This window comes from Jaculus jaculus, chromosome 2 (assembly GCF_020740685.1).
Source record: "Jaculus jaculus isolate mJacJac1 chromosome 2, mJacJac1.mat.Y.cur, whole genome shotgun sequence".
NCBI classification, from domain to species: Eukaryota; Metazoa; Chordata; class Mammalia; order Rodentia; family Dipodidae; genus Jaculus; species Jaculus jaculus.
Genome location: NC_059103.1, coordinates 6,602,267 through 6,617,542, shown reverse-complemented (window position 1 = coordinate 6,617,542; position 15,276 = coordinate 6,602,267). Strand labels below are relative to the sequence as shown.

The following is a 15,276-nucleotide window of genomic DNA, read 5'->3' as shown; positions in this document are numbered from 1 at the left end:
GCATGTAAAGAAGCTAGCGTGAGCCATGCTCATGCCCACTGATTAGTGTGGGATGACTAATTAATAACACAAAGTCAAGCTGCCTTTGTCCTGCCATTGACAATTAGCTCGCAATCCGACGCCCTGCTTCTCTTCCCCCAGAGCTCAGGAGCTCACTGAGCGAGGACACAGGCGGCAGAGGGACCGGGCAAGCGGACAGGGCCATGCTCCAGGCTGTGCCCGATCCCCTAGGTGACTTCTCCACACAAATGCCCTCTGAACCCCCTGGCTAGGGCTATGGCGGCTCTTGCCCGAGGCAGGCCAAGCAGGCCGCTGTGTTCTCAGCCTCATCACCAGCTGCAAGGCACACTTGGCTCCTCACCTCTGCTTCCTCCTCTGAGGAAGGGATGCTCCAGTGGGTGGTGTCTGCCAGCAGTACAAACTTTTTAAAAAATTATTTTTGTATTCAGTGAGTACAGTCAAATTGGTACCATTGTTAGCCTCCTCCATGACTGTTCCCCCTCTGCAGGGAACCCCATGTACAATTTTGGGGCACAGGGGTGCCAGGTCCATCAGAGGAAGGCAGACCTGGAGCTCGCTCGGCACAGATGATGGGAAGGGAGGCTGATGGCATGGGCTCGAGGCAAGCCTGGATGCCAGGAAGGGGGGTAGTGGGCTTTGAGGCAGATGCCATCACCATTCCCTAGGCCCCTTCACGACACTTCTCTCCTGCATGACACATCAACCCTGTCCCTCAGACGCCACGGAAAAGGGGTCTACATATCACAATGCAGGGCAAGGCTGGTCACATGGGACGGTTAATCTTGATTGTCAGTTCAACAGGATTTACAACCCATGGAAACAAATCTCTGGGCATATCTGTGAGGGAGTTTCTGGACTAGGCTAACTGAGGTAGGAAGACCGCCCTGAATGTGACAGCTGCATTTCCTGGGCTGGATTCTGGACTGAAAGTAGGCAAGGAAGCGAGCTGCGCACCAGCCCTCGGCCCTCTCTGCTTCCCGTCTGCAGTGGAAGTGCCCAGCTTCCTCCTCCTCCGGCCACGGCAGCCCTGTGCCAGAACACGGCTGCACCTCCAAGGATGAGCCGGAGTACACCCTTCGTCCCGTAAGTTGCTTACTGTCAGGTATTCTTGTCACGATAATGAGGAAACTAAGACAAGTCCAGAAAAGTAGGCTGGATGTGGTGATGCCGGCCTGTCATGCCCACACCTCAAAGGCTTGAAAAGGAGGCTCATTAGTTTGAGACCAACCTGGGCTACAAGGTGACACCCTTCATCAACAACCTGAAAACCTATCCATTCATGCAGAGAAAAGAGTCCTTTGCCAACAGAAAATGGAGTTAGGAAGAAGAGTGAGGCCCTGCCGTAATTAGTGGTCTGGAAGTGGAAGTGGACGAATGATCCCGGTGTATCGTAGCAAGGGGACTACACTATGTGACCACTTAGAACTATGAAAACTGCAAAGCTCAGGGAACTTTTTAGTGTGCCATGCAGCCAGCGTGACTAGAAGCGATAATGCCCTTGGTGCAGACAGTACATTCACATGAGATACGGTGCTCCCCACCCAGATGTGCAGCTCTGGGGAACCTCCTCTGAACAGATCAGTGAGGCCCAGTAGGTGAGAAGTCTGGGCCCGAGGAGACCCACAGGCCAATGGTGGTAATATTGGGACTTGAAAACGGATCTGCTAGACCCCCGACACCCACTTCTTAAGGTCAGGATGAGGGCTCACTCAATTGGCAAAGATGCTCCTGAACCCTGGAGCACTTGGGGAAGTTCCGCACTTCCGTGGAGAGGTCAGGTGGCAGATGTGCAGCCTCTGCATTTGAGACCCTTATACACTGCAATTTCTTATTTTCTTTTTGTGAGAAGAGAGGAACAAAATCAACATGAAATAGCTAAGTATTGGGTCCTCAGAAGCAGGAAGCAGAAACTTGAAGCTGATAGCTACAGCCCTAAACCCACAAGTGTCAAGAAAGGCTGCCGCAGAGGCCAGAATCCTGTCCCTCAGCGTCAGAGGGACCCACAGCACCTGCCTATCTCATAGGGACAGAAGTCAACCAGGTTCCCTGTAAGTTTCCACTGAGCACCGACCCCAAGGCCCCCACAAGCTAGAGATGGGTCTCTGCAAGGAGGTGAGCGTGGGGGCTGGGGAGATGGCTCAGCTGGCCAAGTGCTTGTTCTGCGAACATGAGGACCCATGCCCAAGCTAGGCATGGGGGCACGTGCCTGGAATCCCAGTACTGGGCGGCAGAGAGGACAGACTTCTTGGCTGGTGCAGCCTCGCTGCTGAGTACTGGGTTCCAGGAGAGCCTGTCTCAAGACCAAGGCGGAGAGTACTGAGGAAGAGTCCACGGAAAGCCTCCACAAGCATCCACACATATGTGCGCTCTACACACGCTGCCAACACATAAAATGCACGCACACACATACACACACACACACACACACATGGCTAAGGATACCAGAATATGCAAGTGATGTCACTACCATGCTGGAAGCCCCCAAGACCCAGGTCAATCACTGGAGGCTGGACCCCAGCACTTCCCAGACACTGGGAGTGTGAACACAGAGCAGAGGAGGAGGTGGGACAGCCAGACTCCAGGGGGGACCATCGAGTATGCCTGGCAGCACCCATGACAAGGTGCAGGGCCCCTGTGAGGCCGGAGTCCTGGGGGCTGCCCACTGCCCAGCTTCTGTACTGACCTTAGAGCAGACAGGCGCTCAGGACCAGGGGCCTGCGCTTCCGTGGAGAGGCCAGGGGGCAGGCCAGTGAGCACCCAGGGTGATTGGCAAGTTGTTCGGCCATAAAGCCCAGGGCCTGGCATATGCTTAGCGCAGCTCATCTCTAATTCCACTTGGCCTCGCATACGTTATGAAAACAAGGCCCTTGGGCACATCCCAATTCAGGTCAAAGCTGGGGAAGCCAGGCATGTGGATGCACAGAGCATCAGGGTTTCCCCAGGCAGTGCAGATGGATGCACAGATCCGCAAAAACCAGCCCTGTCGCACACGTGGTTATACCGTAACACCAAACAGGCTCTTGCTGGAGATACCTGAGGGTACTTGGCTCATAAGGATGGAGCCTGAGCATCCACGCCTGGAAACGAGGGGGCAAGGCTGAGTACCACACCTGCCAGCGCACCAACACTCCTGGGAGGGAGGGGACCAGGGCACCCCTCCTGGCCACCACCTGGCACAGACACAGAGCCTACTACGCTTCTTGCTGCAGGGCCCTCCTCCTGTGCTCACTGTTGGTTACGGCCCACAGTCTACGGCGGTCTCCTCCCAGGCGCGCTCTGGTCACCACCGCACAGTCCACAGGGTCCTGTTCCGATGCTCACTGCTCGTCACCGTACCCCACAGTCTACAAGGCCCCTTCCACATTCACTGCTGGCCGCCACACCCACAGTCTACAGGGTCCTAGCACTCCTAGGCTTCTCTCACGACTCATCCAGGCTCTCACACACTAGGATCACGTCTGTGGGACAGCGCGACACCACGGTCGTTTCCGGCCCAGCACCATCCATTCTCAAGGTTCTAACACCAGAGAGGCACATGGCTATGGAGCAGGTCACACACTGGTGCCTGTCATCTGAGTCCTGACAGGGAAGGGGGAGGGTGGGGGCTCCTATGTGTCTGGGACCCTCGGTTGAGGAAGCCTGAACCCCAAGCCCCCGCTGCCCAGTGTCAGCGGGCGGCGGCGGAGCACTGCCACACGACTCACCATGTCGGCTCTCTGCTTCTGGCCGCCGAGCTCCTCCAGCGCCTGGGCCAGCTGAGCCTGCAAGACAAGACCAAGAGTGGAGGTGAGGTGGAGGTGAGGTGCAGGTGAGGTGGCTGTCCTCCCCAAGGCACAGAACAGCATCTCCCAACCCCTGCTGTGGCTTCAATTTGCTGCGAGGTCAGCAGGATGGGAACCACATCTACAGGGATCACACTACCAGATAAGCCCTGTTCTGTGACCATGGGTGAAGGACAACCCTGGAAGGGGTAGACTTGGGAAGGGACCGGTGGTGTCCCCTCATATGAAGAAGCCGCCCCCAGCCTCCAGTAGGCTCACATTCCAAAAGAGCTGAGTGCAGGCTGGGGAGATGGCTCAGAAGGTCGACGGTTTGCCTTGCAAGCATAACGACCAGAGTTCAGTCCCCAGTACTCAGGAAAGAAGGGAGGGGCGGCACATATGGGGAAGGAGGCGTGATTTCAGCCTAACATACTTGGTGAGTTCAAGCCAGTAAGAGACCGGCCTCAAAAAGAGGTACACAGCATACTTGAGGGTTGACATCCAAGGCTGTCCTCCGGCCTCCACGTGCACCCCACACACATGATGACACACACATGCACATACACAAAACAAAACTTAGTAAAATCACAAGCCAGAAAAGCTATGGCTACACCCCAGAAGAACCTGAAGGTCCTGAGCAAGGCCACTCCCAGGCAGACTAAGAAAGGAGGAGGAGTTCCCAGCCTGCTGGCCAGGGGTGCACAGGAGAGAGGTCCTGACTAGGGGCCTGAGCACTAACAGGCCCTCCTGACCTCAGCTCTTCCTCTGTGGAGCACAGCACCCTGGCCACCATCACACCAGTGGTGACAGGCTTGCTCCTAGAGGCCATCCTGCCAGAGTCACTACAGAACAAGGAGGAAACAGAACTCCACCACTGGATGATAGGGTTCACAGGACTCTGCCTCCCAGGCCACAGCACCCCAAAAGTACACGACTCTGCCTCCGAGGACATAGCACCCCAAAGCACACGGACTCTGCCTCCCAGGACACAGGAGCCCTCAAGTGTACAGCAAGGATGTCTTGCTGATAGGCCCTGAAGGGGCCTTCTTGGGTAGAAGGAAGTGGCAAGTGGAAGGGCCAGGACCCCTGCGAAGGTACAACCTTTATGCAAAGCGGCCACTCACTGCAGGCTGCCTACATCACTGCATCAGGGAGCCTATGGCCACCCTCCCCAAGTTGGGGAGACACTGCCCAAACCAGGATGGCAGATTCCTCCCAACGTCAGTCCGTGAGAGGCTAGGGAACACATTCCTTCCGTCTATGATGCAGGGGCCCTCCTCCTCTGGTCCCACAAGTTGAGGCCCCCTAAGTCATCAGGGCATCCACATGTCTGCAGCCTCTCCTGGACACCACACTCTCCTCACCCCTGGAGGGCAGGTTCAGGTCTTATTCTGGGAAAGAAAAGCAAGTCCAGAAGCCAAGTCCCACACATAGTCAGTGGTCAATGGAGGAGGGCAGAACTTGAACCCAGGCTCATCCTGCCTCTCAAACTAGGAGAATTTCAGGGCCCCAGCACTACCTGCCTATCCTCAGGCACACGATCCTTCCCTCTGCCCACAAGGCACACTGCCCCACTGACCCATGAGCAAGCGGCTGCAGGAGAGACAGACATTCCCTCCAGCCAGTCAGCCTCAAGTTCACAAACCGAACCCCTATAAAGCAGTGAAGGGGGTGCTGGAGAGATGGCTCAGCTGTGAAAGGCGACTGCTTACAAAGCAAGTGAAGAAAAAATAAACACTGTGACAGAAGAGCGGCAAAAACGCAAACAGCTATCTCCCAGAAAAGGAAACACACAGGCAGCAGACACACAGAAAGGTAATTAACATGCTTAGTAATTAGCAAGATGCAAATGAGGCCCAACAGCTACACACCCTTTACAGAGATGTGGTTGGCAAAACTGAAGAAGTGCCACGGTGTGAGGGGCAGGAGAGGGTGGCACTCAATCCAGTCTTATCTAGGGTGACTTGCAGTGGAAAAGAACTCTGCAGGACAGCCGGGATTTTCCCTTAAAGTTCAGCATCTGCAACCCCCCCCCACCATATATGTTCAAAGAAACAGAAACCGCTTACACTGGTCACACAAGGATGGAAAGTGTCAACCTGCTTTCCCTGGATGCCATATTTGAAAGGGGAGCTGAGCACCCCTGCAGCTGTGAGCATGCGACCCCACACCAGCGCAGGCAGATGCCAGGAAAGGTTTCCCCAAACTCCCCTGGAACCCTGGCCTGTGCCACACAGGGCGGGGCTTAGAGTAGAGGGACGGTGGCTCAGAGTCAGACATGGGCGCACACAGCACTCTCCCCAGCAGGGTCTCCTCCCACGCGTGGCCAAAGCACAGGGGAGCGGCCGTCAGAACAGGCCAGAAACCACACTCCCATGGGCTTGGTCGGTCACTGTGCTGCCTACTATTGCCAACCTGAGGCCTAGAATCACCAATGAGACAAATCTCTGGGTACACTGTGAGAGTGTTTCTAGAGGTTGTGGGGTCCCAGCCTGAATAAGAGAGAAGGCGAGCTGAACCCCAGCATTCATCTTTGTGCTTCCGGACTGGCTGCACCAAGACCAGGGCTTCAAGCTCCTGCAGCCGTGCCTGGCATCGTGATGGACTGCAGCCCTTGAACCGTGAGCCAAATAAACCTTTCCTCCTCAAGTTGCTCTTCTCATCTATTTTATCACAGCAAGTAACGAACACAGTCACCATCTCCATAGCTGGGCAGCAGGTCCCTTCCCCAGAGGCCTAACAGGGCCATGGCCAAGCCACAGGGTCTGTGTGAGGAGGGGGCTCATCCTGTGTCTTATCTCAGAGAGAGCTGAAGTGGTCACCCTGCATCTCCCCTGAGGGGACACACACCAAGGCTCCATCTGTAGACCTGAGCAGTTTTTGGCAAAGGTAGCCTCCTCCTCTGTGATAGACCAGACCCTGAGGACACATGGTCCAGGGCTGAGGGTTAAACGAGAACGGCCCTTGTAGGTGTCACTCAACAGAATGAATCTTCTTGTGGTGGCATCGGGGTATGGAGCCAGCCCAGCCCAGCCCACCTGCTCTTGCTGACTTCTGAAACACTCTGAGAGGGACAGAAGGCTCCTTAGCAGGAAAACACCAAGGCACACTGGCCCACTAACTGCTCCCGTCTGCCCACTGCTGGCTGACACATCTGAGCGCAGGTAACATCCGGTCCTATCCACCCTGCTCACACACACTAGGTGCTAACCCTGGCCAAGATACTCTTGCCATGAAGAAAGGCAGACCCGATTTCACTGCGGCACACGGGGAGGACAGGCAGGGAGACAATGTGCCACGGCCCTTACACGGTCACATGCTGGGGATGGCACTGGCAAGGTGGCCATGTGGCCTCGGGGTTGGCATGGCTGTAGTGCAGCCTCAGGGTGAGGGTGGCCCAGTGGCAGGTAGGCTAATGTGGTGTCCCTCATGGGAACTCTAGAGGCGTTGACCACATGCTTAAGCAAGGCCCGGGGCTGCGGGTGCAGACACGAGCCCTGGACACAAAGCGCCTGTAACACACAGATGCTGCACCGAGGCCTCAGCAAGGCCATCTTTATCCTGAAGTGCAAAGTGTCTGTCTGATGATCAAGCACCCTGCTGGCGCACAGTGGACTCGGGGCCCGGCAGGAAAGCATGCCGGCGGTACAGGCTGAGACAGGCCAGTGACGTCCTGATGGGGGCTGGTGACAGCTTCTGCCGCACTGCGGTTCGGCCTGGCTGGGGTCCTGAGTGGCCCCAGGCGAAGGCAAGGGTCCTGCACAGCCACGGCTTCCACGGAGAGGCGGAGGCCGCCTGTCTCCCTGCTCCAGTGCATGTGGCTCTGTGACAGCGTGTGACACAGAGGAGGAGACATAGGCCAGCTGTCCCAAGAGCTCTTTCCAGTCCACACAAGTGGACTGCTGACGGCAGGAACACGATCTCGGTGGGCTATCCCTAGGGGATGAGGGTGGACGCAGGCATGTTGTCCCCCATATGCAGCAGGCGAGGAGCACCTCAGCTTCCGGGAGTGGTGGTGGAGGAAGGAGAAAGGCTGTCCTTGCCTGCCCCGGCTAACCATGCCACAGGCAGCGGCCCCCAGCAGCACCAGGCTCTTGTTAGAAGAGGACTCTTAAGTGCAGGGCCCCTACTTCAGGGGGACTTCATTTGTAGGCACGTGACCAGAGCCCAAATGACCTCAACAGTGACGGACGCGTGACCTCAGATTTGAAGAGTGCTCACGGGCGCCGTGGGCTGGGGCTGCAGCTCAGCAGGGGCAGCTGACCTAGCGTGCATGAAGCCGGCAGGGCACAGGACGTGACATGCTCAACTCCAACTGCCGCCCGCAGGCTGCTGCTCCGTGAAGGCAGAGGGCCGCATCGAAGTTTGACAAGCACAGCAGTCACTGTGTCTTTGGTGACAGGTGTGTGGACCGCGTGCCCTTCTGGGCAGCGCCAGCTTCTCAGTGAAGGCTTCTCTCCTCATCGCGAGGCTCGCTGGGTAGCCATGTTGGCTCATGCTGAGGACCCGGCCAGCTGTCCCGTCCAGGAGGTCACGCCATGCTCCACACCGCGGCAGCCCTCCGCATGGAGTTGCCGAGTTCCTTCAGCTCAGTCCTGCTTCCCCTTCTCTGAACTCCTCCAGGTTTTCCCTCGGCCCCATTGCTTTGCTCAGGGCGGTCTTCCAAGCTCCTCACTCTGAGAAGTGAGCCAAGGCATTCAAGAGTGAGGAAACAACTTTGCGAGGAGCTGCTGTGCCAGGGAGTGCCACCGAGTCCCACAGAGGGGATGGAGAGGAAGGGGGAGAGGGAGGGGTGAAGAAAAGGGTGAATTTGCCTAAGGTGGAACTGAGAATTCTCCAGATTAGATCGACTGTGACCTCAGACTGGGCTCTCCTCATTCCGTGTAGCTGGCAACACTGCAATCTGTTTTAATTAAATACGTGGAGACACAAGTCAGACAATGTGTGGCATCCAAGTGCCACACGCCTGTATTTATGGCTCCACAGACAGAGGATTCGTGACATCTGCTTCCAACAGCCATGGCTGCTTTATTAAGTGGAATAAATAAAAGTCTGTGCAAAACGGCAGAGGCCTCACCAGAGACGAGCTGCTGGGACTCCCCCGGCTCAACACTTGCCGTGTGTTTGACTCAGAAGCGTCTGCTGGAATCAAAGCGCATCCCACGTGGGAGCCAGCAGGGGAAGTTAAGCCGGGACAAGACGGCACCGTGAGAGGAGGGGGCCTCATGACGCTGGTGCTGCAGGCCCACCTGTGAGCACAAGGCACGGCTGGGGGTTCCCACCACCGCCTCATGCACTCTGAGGAGACATCAGTGCACAGGAGCTGACAGAAAAGCAATCAGAAGTGAAGTGACGGAGGGGTGGAGTGGTGCCGCGCGGGAGACCGCAGCTGCACACACAGGACACCCCGAGCCCCACATGGCTGGCGGTGTTCGGGCTGCTTCTCTGGAACCCCCTTCTAGACTCTCATAGCGGGACTCCACGTGCACGACACAACACCACCTTCTGACTCGTGAAGACAACGGCATGCGGGTGACACAGGGCTTGATCCTTGCCACACACTGGCGGCCGGCTGTGTGCACTCGGGAAGGTGCCTGCATCCCAGGTTCGAGCGACACTTGCCTGGGAGGCGCAAAGGGACCCATGAGGAAGCGGAAGGGGTCTCATGAAGGCGCCATAACTTTTCTCAGTGTCCACACAAGATGTCTGACTAATAAACCCGACAGGCGCCCGGAAATGGCTTTTAAAGTAATGGGAAACATTACTGTTTGCTACAGCAATGGGTCCCCACCCCACAGCACCAGAGTGTAGCCCCAGCTATTCACCAGGAACTGCCCCATGATGTGCGGAGTAAGGCAGCTCCCCGACACCTTCCAGGCCTTCAGCACACCTGCTGTGGGTGTGACCTTCAGGCATCAATCTCTGCAACTACAAAGCAGAGACACAGGCCTGCCCATGAGGCTGAAGGAAGACAGGCCTTCCAGCCAAGGGGCACTTGTGCAAGGCAGGAGATGTCTGTCACCTTGATTAACAGAAGGAGTGGCCTGAGGTGATCTGGGTGTGCCTGCCAAACCACCACAGACAGGTTAGGGCTCCATGCCTGTCCTGACTCCAAGGTGTTCTTCCCGGAAGGGTCAGGCTGGAGCTGGCAAGTGACCTCAGCTATGGTCATTAGGCTGGGCTTGCCACTGGTTCCAGGGCCCTGTCACAGGACAGAGGCCTTGAGCCCAAAGCAGGTGGTGGGCCTGTCTACTGTCCCCACCCCCACCCCCAGTGGAGGCAGGAAGCTCATGGCTTCTACTCCATCCCCAGAGGACAATGTTCCTCCAGTGCTTAGCCCTTCCCCAGGCAGCAGCCCATGGCCAATGGGTAACTCTCTCTGGGCAACTGTTGAACAGCAAGTTCCTCTGTATTGAAAGCAGACGTTTCTGCCAGCTTTATCAAAGCAGCCCAGGCAACTCACGAGACGTTCACGAGACTGGCCCTGCTGACATTCTCCCACGTAAGTCTCCAGACCCCACCTGAGCTCTCAGAAGCCCGTGTCAGTTGCATGACATATGAGGTGCTGTGGCCTCAGGGGAGATGAGAGTAGAGAGTAACTGGTCAAGGGACAATGAAGTCCCCAAGCAGCCATCACTGTGCTGGGCTGAGACTTTTCAGTGGCACAGCTGTTTTGGGGGCTCCCCGCCCCTGAAGAAACACCTCCCTCTACTCTGTAAGTGACCCCATTAAATTCACTGGTACCTTGATTGGCCATGTGTGTCCTCTCTCAGCTGAGCAGACATGCGCTCATGTCTCCCCTGGGAAGTTTCTCGCCCCCAGAAGCCTCTGATGACATCATGAAGCGCTAGCCTGCGCACTGGGCCCACAGGCTGAGAGCAAAGAGAGCAACCCCACGGGCTCCAGGCAGCTGGCAGAGGCGGTGGGCATGGTGGGGAAAGGTGACAGGGTAAGCAGAGGTCAAACCCAGAGTTCTGCACAGGGACAGAGAAAGGAGGTCACCGGGACGCAGCCTGCTTCCAGAAGACATGGTACCAGTAGCCAGGAGGAACCCATGAATGCCCACAGCAGTGGGGAGTTAGGACTTCACTTCAGCACAACCTGGGCCTCAGACTCCTCCATCCGCTCCTCCCCAGAAGCCCAGGAGACAAAGTGGGAGGAATGCGTGGCCTTCAAGTCCTGCACAGAAGGAGAGAGGCTCCCTGGAGCATGCCCCCAAGCAGGGTGCCAGCAAGGTGCCAATGGAGTGCACACATCTGGTTGAGTTCTGAGGCACAACCCTGATCACGCGACAGGAAGCATACACTGCAGACGGTGCACAAACTGTCGAGCTTGTAATGACCAGTGTGGAGTGCGTATGGTTAGCCCAGACGGGGACCTCTCAGCGTGAAAAATGCTGGGATGCTCCAGGTGTCAGGGAGCCATCCCTGCAAATCTCTCTTCATTAGTGTTTCATAGGGAGCTAAATTTGCTGCAATAAAACTGCTATTAACACGCTTACGTTTCTGACGGCTCTGCTCGTGACAGCCGAGTTAACCTTTCAGACAGGATGGAGGGTGTGCATGCCACGGCACACAGCAGGCCCTGGAAGACCATGCTCCTGGCCGCTCGCCACGAGTGAGACAAAGATGAGGCCTTGGCCAAGCAGTCGCGTGTGCCAGGGATGGCTGCTACTGCAGGCAGGGGCAAAGCAGCCCCAGGAGCCCGCTGAGACTCACCACGGCTCGGCATCGGTCAAGAGCAAAGGGCCCGCGGGGCCTGCGCCATGCTCTCTGTGCCAGGCGAGGCTCACCGCATGTTCTCCCTGGAGCCCAAGTTTCAGCAGCCCCACTTCTGTCAGCTGCACAGGGACCTGTGGTCCCTGCTTCCCTGCACATCTCAGAAGAGCCAGAGCCACAGGGGCCCCCACAGGAGCCAGGATCTCCACTACTCATCCTGCATGTGGCACAGGCCCTGGGCGTCTTATGTTCTAGTGTTGTATGTGTGCAAAGCACGTGTGGTGTGTGTGGTGTATGGGTAACTGTTAGCGCAATGACAGTGGCCAGAGGAGAACATGGTGGCCCCTTCATCACTCCCACCTGTTTTCCTGACGAGAGAGTCACTGATTCCGGAGCTTGGCTCTTGTGAGTCTCAACGAGTCTCTGGTCTCTGCTCCCCACAGGACTGAGGTGACAAGCCATGCATGGCCACACCCAGCTGTTTCCATGGGTTCTGGCAATTGAAACTTGATCAGGCTCAGACGCCTAAGGCCCTCATACTTGTGCAGGAAGCTCCCTTGATGGCTGGACCGTCTCCCTAGCCCATGTCTGGGGTTGCTGTCTTACAGTACTGGGATACAAACCCAGGGCGGCCTGCAAGGTAAACACGAACACTGAGCCGTACCCCCCCCCCTTAACACTTTTTACTTTGAGATGGGGTCTTGCTAAGTTGTCTAGGCTGGCCTTGAACTTGCGGTTCCCCTGCTTCAGCCTCCTGAGGGGCTGGGATTCCAGGCTTGGGCCTCCATGCTGCCTAGTGAGCACCCACTCAGCATAGACTCAGCTGCAGAAGGGAGGGGTTCAGCCTGGCACTCCCCAGAAAAGGACATGCCTGGTGTACACACCAACACTGGTGCAAGTGAGTGAGCTCATGGGACAGAGCCAGGTCACCTCTGCCGGGCTTAACGAGGAGGGGAGGCAGCTGTGTGCAGAGCGTAGGGCCACGCCAGCTCCTGGCTGTGTAGGCCGCACACTGCGGGGGGGGGGGAGGGGAGCCCCAACCTGGGCGCATGGGTGTGGCAGAGTCCTTGGAACAGGGCCCTCTGTGGGTGGACGGAGCTGCAGGGCACACCTGGCTTCAGCCATAGCAACTGGGCACAGCCCTGGGCCCTCCGGGCCTCAGCTTCCCTGTTTGTGAAACGCGGACAACACCACACACCACCTTCAAGGCTGCAGTCTGTACAAAATGGAAGCTTAGTGGCCGAGAGAAGGGCTGGGTGGAGCAGCGCAGGCGTGGCAGGCACCCGAAGGCTGCTCTGCCCTGCACAGCACGGCCTGCTCCTCGGTGCTGTGGGAGAACGGGAGCCCCCCCCCCCCCCAGGTGGGATGAAGAGATGCCTATCCAGGAGCATGCCAGGAGAGTGCCCAGCAGAAGCCATGGAGGACTTGGACTGGCTTACGGCATTCATCAGCCTACGGAGGCAAGCTGGACAGCGAGGCCTGGCCTGCCACAGGAGCCACTGAGCCATCCTTGTTAAAATGGGACTCTTCCGGAAACGGGAATGGAGCTTAGTTGATGGTAGAATGCTGGCCTAGTGTGCATGGAGCCCTGGGTTCAATCCCAGCACTAGGGAGGTAGAGGAAGAAGAATCAAGATTTTAAGAGCTGGAGAGGTGACTTAGGGGTTAAGGCGCTTGCCAGCGAAGCCTAAGGACCCATGTTCGACTCTCCAGATCCTCAAGGGTGAGGCAAGTGCAAGGTCACACATGCCTACAAGGTGGTGCAAGCACCTGGAGTTTGACTGCAATGGATAAGGTCCTGACGTGCCAATTCTCTATCTCTCGCTTTCTCTAAAAATAAAATTAAAAATAGCTTAAGCCCAGCCTGAGCTACATGAGATTCTGTTTCAAAAAATAATAACAATAATAAAAGGAGGGTGGGAGGGGACTTTCTCTCTCCACTTGTCTCACAGAACAGGGCATTAGAGTCCTCAAACTGATGTTGGCAGTGATGACGGGCAGAAGAAGGGAATATCCCCTGGACAGGGCACTGCAGAAACAGACACCCAGGGGAATGGCTACACACAGGGGCCACACGGCCCTGGTCTGCTCTCCAGTTCTCAGTAAAGCTGCCCACTCTGCATGATTAGGGCCCAGGGCTACTCTGAGGCCCCTAGTGACATCCTTACGGGCTGGAGGCCTTACTTTCCATTAACCTCCTCCCTCCCCAATTACCTACCATCTGGCTGGGCTACCTAGGATCCCACCCCACTACTTGTCCTGCTTGTTGTCCTGATGCCACCCAAGAATTAAAGGAGCACTGATATGAAAATAAGGCATGAGACCACCTCCACTTCCCCCACGACCATACCCCACAGTCACTGTTTACAGCCCATGAGGACCACCCCCACTTCTCCCATGACCACAACCTGAGGTTTCTGCTTACACCACATGTGGACCACCTCCATCATAAACACACCCCGTGGTCTCTGCTCATAGTGCACGTGGACCACCTCCACCACGAACACACCCCGTGGTCTCTGCTCACAGCGCACGTGGACCACCTCCACCACGACCACACTCCGCGGTCTCTGCTCACAGCGCACGTGGACCACCTCCACCACGACCACACCCCGCGGTCTCTGCTCACAGCGCACGTGGACCACTTCCACCACGAACACACCCCGTGGTCTCTGCTCACAGCGCACGTGGACCACCTCCACCACGACCACACCCCGTGGTCTCTGCTCACAGCGCACGTGGACCACCTCCACCACAAACACACCCCGCGGTCTCTGCTCACAGCGCACGTGGACCACCTCCACCACGACCACACCCCGTGGTCTCTGCTCACAGCGCACGTGGACCACCTCCACCACGACCACACTCCGCGGTCTCTGCTCACAGCGCACGTGGACCACCTCCACCACGACCACACCCCGTGGTCTCTGCTCACAGCGCACGTGGACCACCTCCACCACGACCACACTCCGCGGTCTCTGCTCACAGCGCACGTGGACCACCTCCACCACGACCACACCCCGCGGTCTCTGCTCACAGCGCACGTGGACCACTTCCACCACAAACACACCCCGCGGTCTCTGCTCACAGCGCACGTGGACCACCTCCACCACGACCACACCCCGTGGTCTCTGCTCACAGCGCACGTGGACCACCTCCACCACGACCACACCCCGCGGTCTCTGCTCACAGCGCACGTGGACCACCTCCACCACGACCACACCCCGCGGTCTCTGCTCACAGCGCACGTGGACCACCTCCACCACGACCACACCCCGCGGTCTCTGCTCACAGCGCACGTGGACCACCTCCACCACGACCACACCCCGCGGTCTCTGCTCACAGCGCACGTGGACCACCTCCACCACGACCACACCCCGCGGTCTCTGCTCACAGCGCACGTGGACCACCTCCACCACGAACACACCCCGTGGTCTCTGCTCACAGCGCACGTGGACCACCTCCACCACGACCACACCCCGTGGTCTCTGCTCACAGCGCACGTGGACCACCTCCACCACAAACACACCCCGCGGTCTCTGATCACAGCGCACGTGGACCACCTCCACCACGACCACACCCCGTGGTCTCTGCTCACAGCGCACGTGGACCACCTCCACCACGACCACACTCCGCGGTCTCTGCTCACAGCGCACGTGGACCACCTCCACCACAAACACACCCCGCGGTCTCTGCTCACAGCACATGTGGTCCACCTCCACCACGAACACACCCCGCGGTCTCTGCTCACAGCGCACGTGGACCACCTCCACCACA

The 15,276-nt window shown here is 57.5% G+C and overlaps 1 protein-coding gene across 8 annotated transcripts in view; it reads right to left on the bottom strand.

Moving 5' to 3' along the window:
- The window catches only part of Mad1l1 (mitotic arrest deficient 1 like 1), a 345,185-nt gene that overhangs the window by 121,023 nt on the left and 208,886 nt on the right, over positions 1 to 15,276 (bottom strand). For all 8 annotated transcript variants that reach the window (XM_045143912.1, XM_045143914.1, XM_045143911.1 and 5 more), the window contains one exon: positions 3,726 to 3,782. In XM_045143912.1, the coding sequence (XP_044999847.1) occupies positions 3,726 to 3,782 (57 nt within the window). The remainder of the gene's footprint in view (positions 1 to 3,725; positions 3,783 to 15,276) is intronic.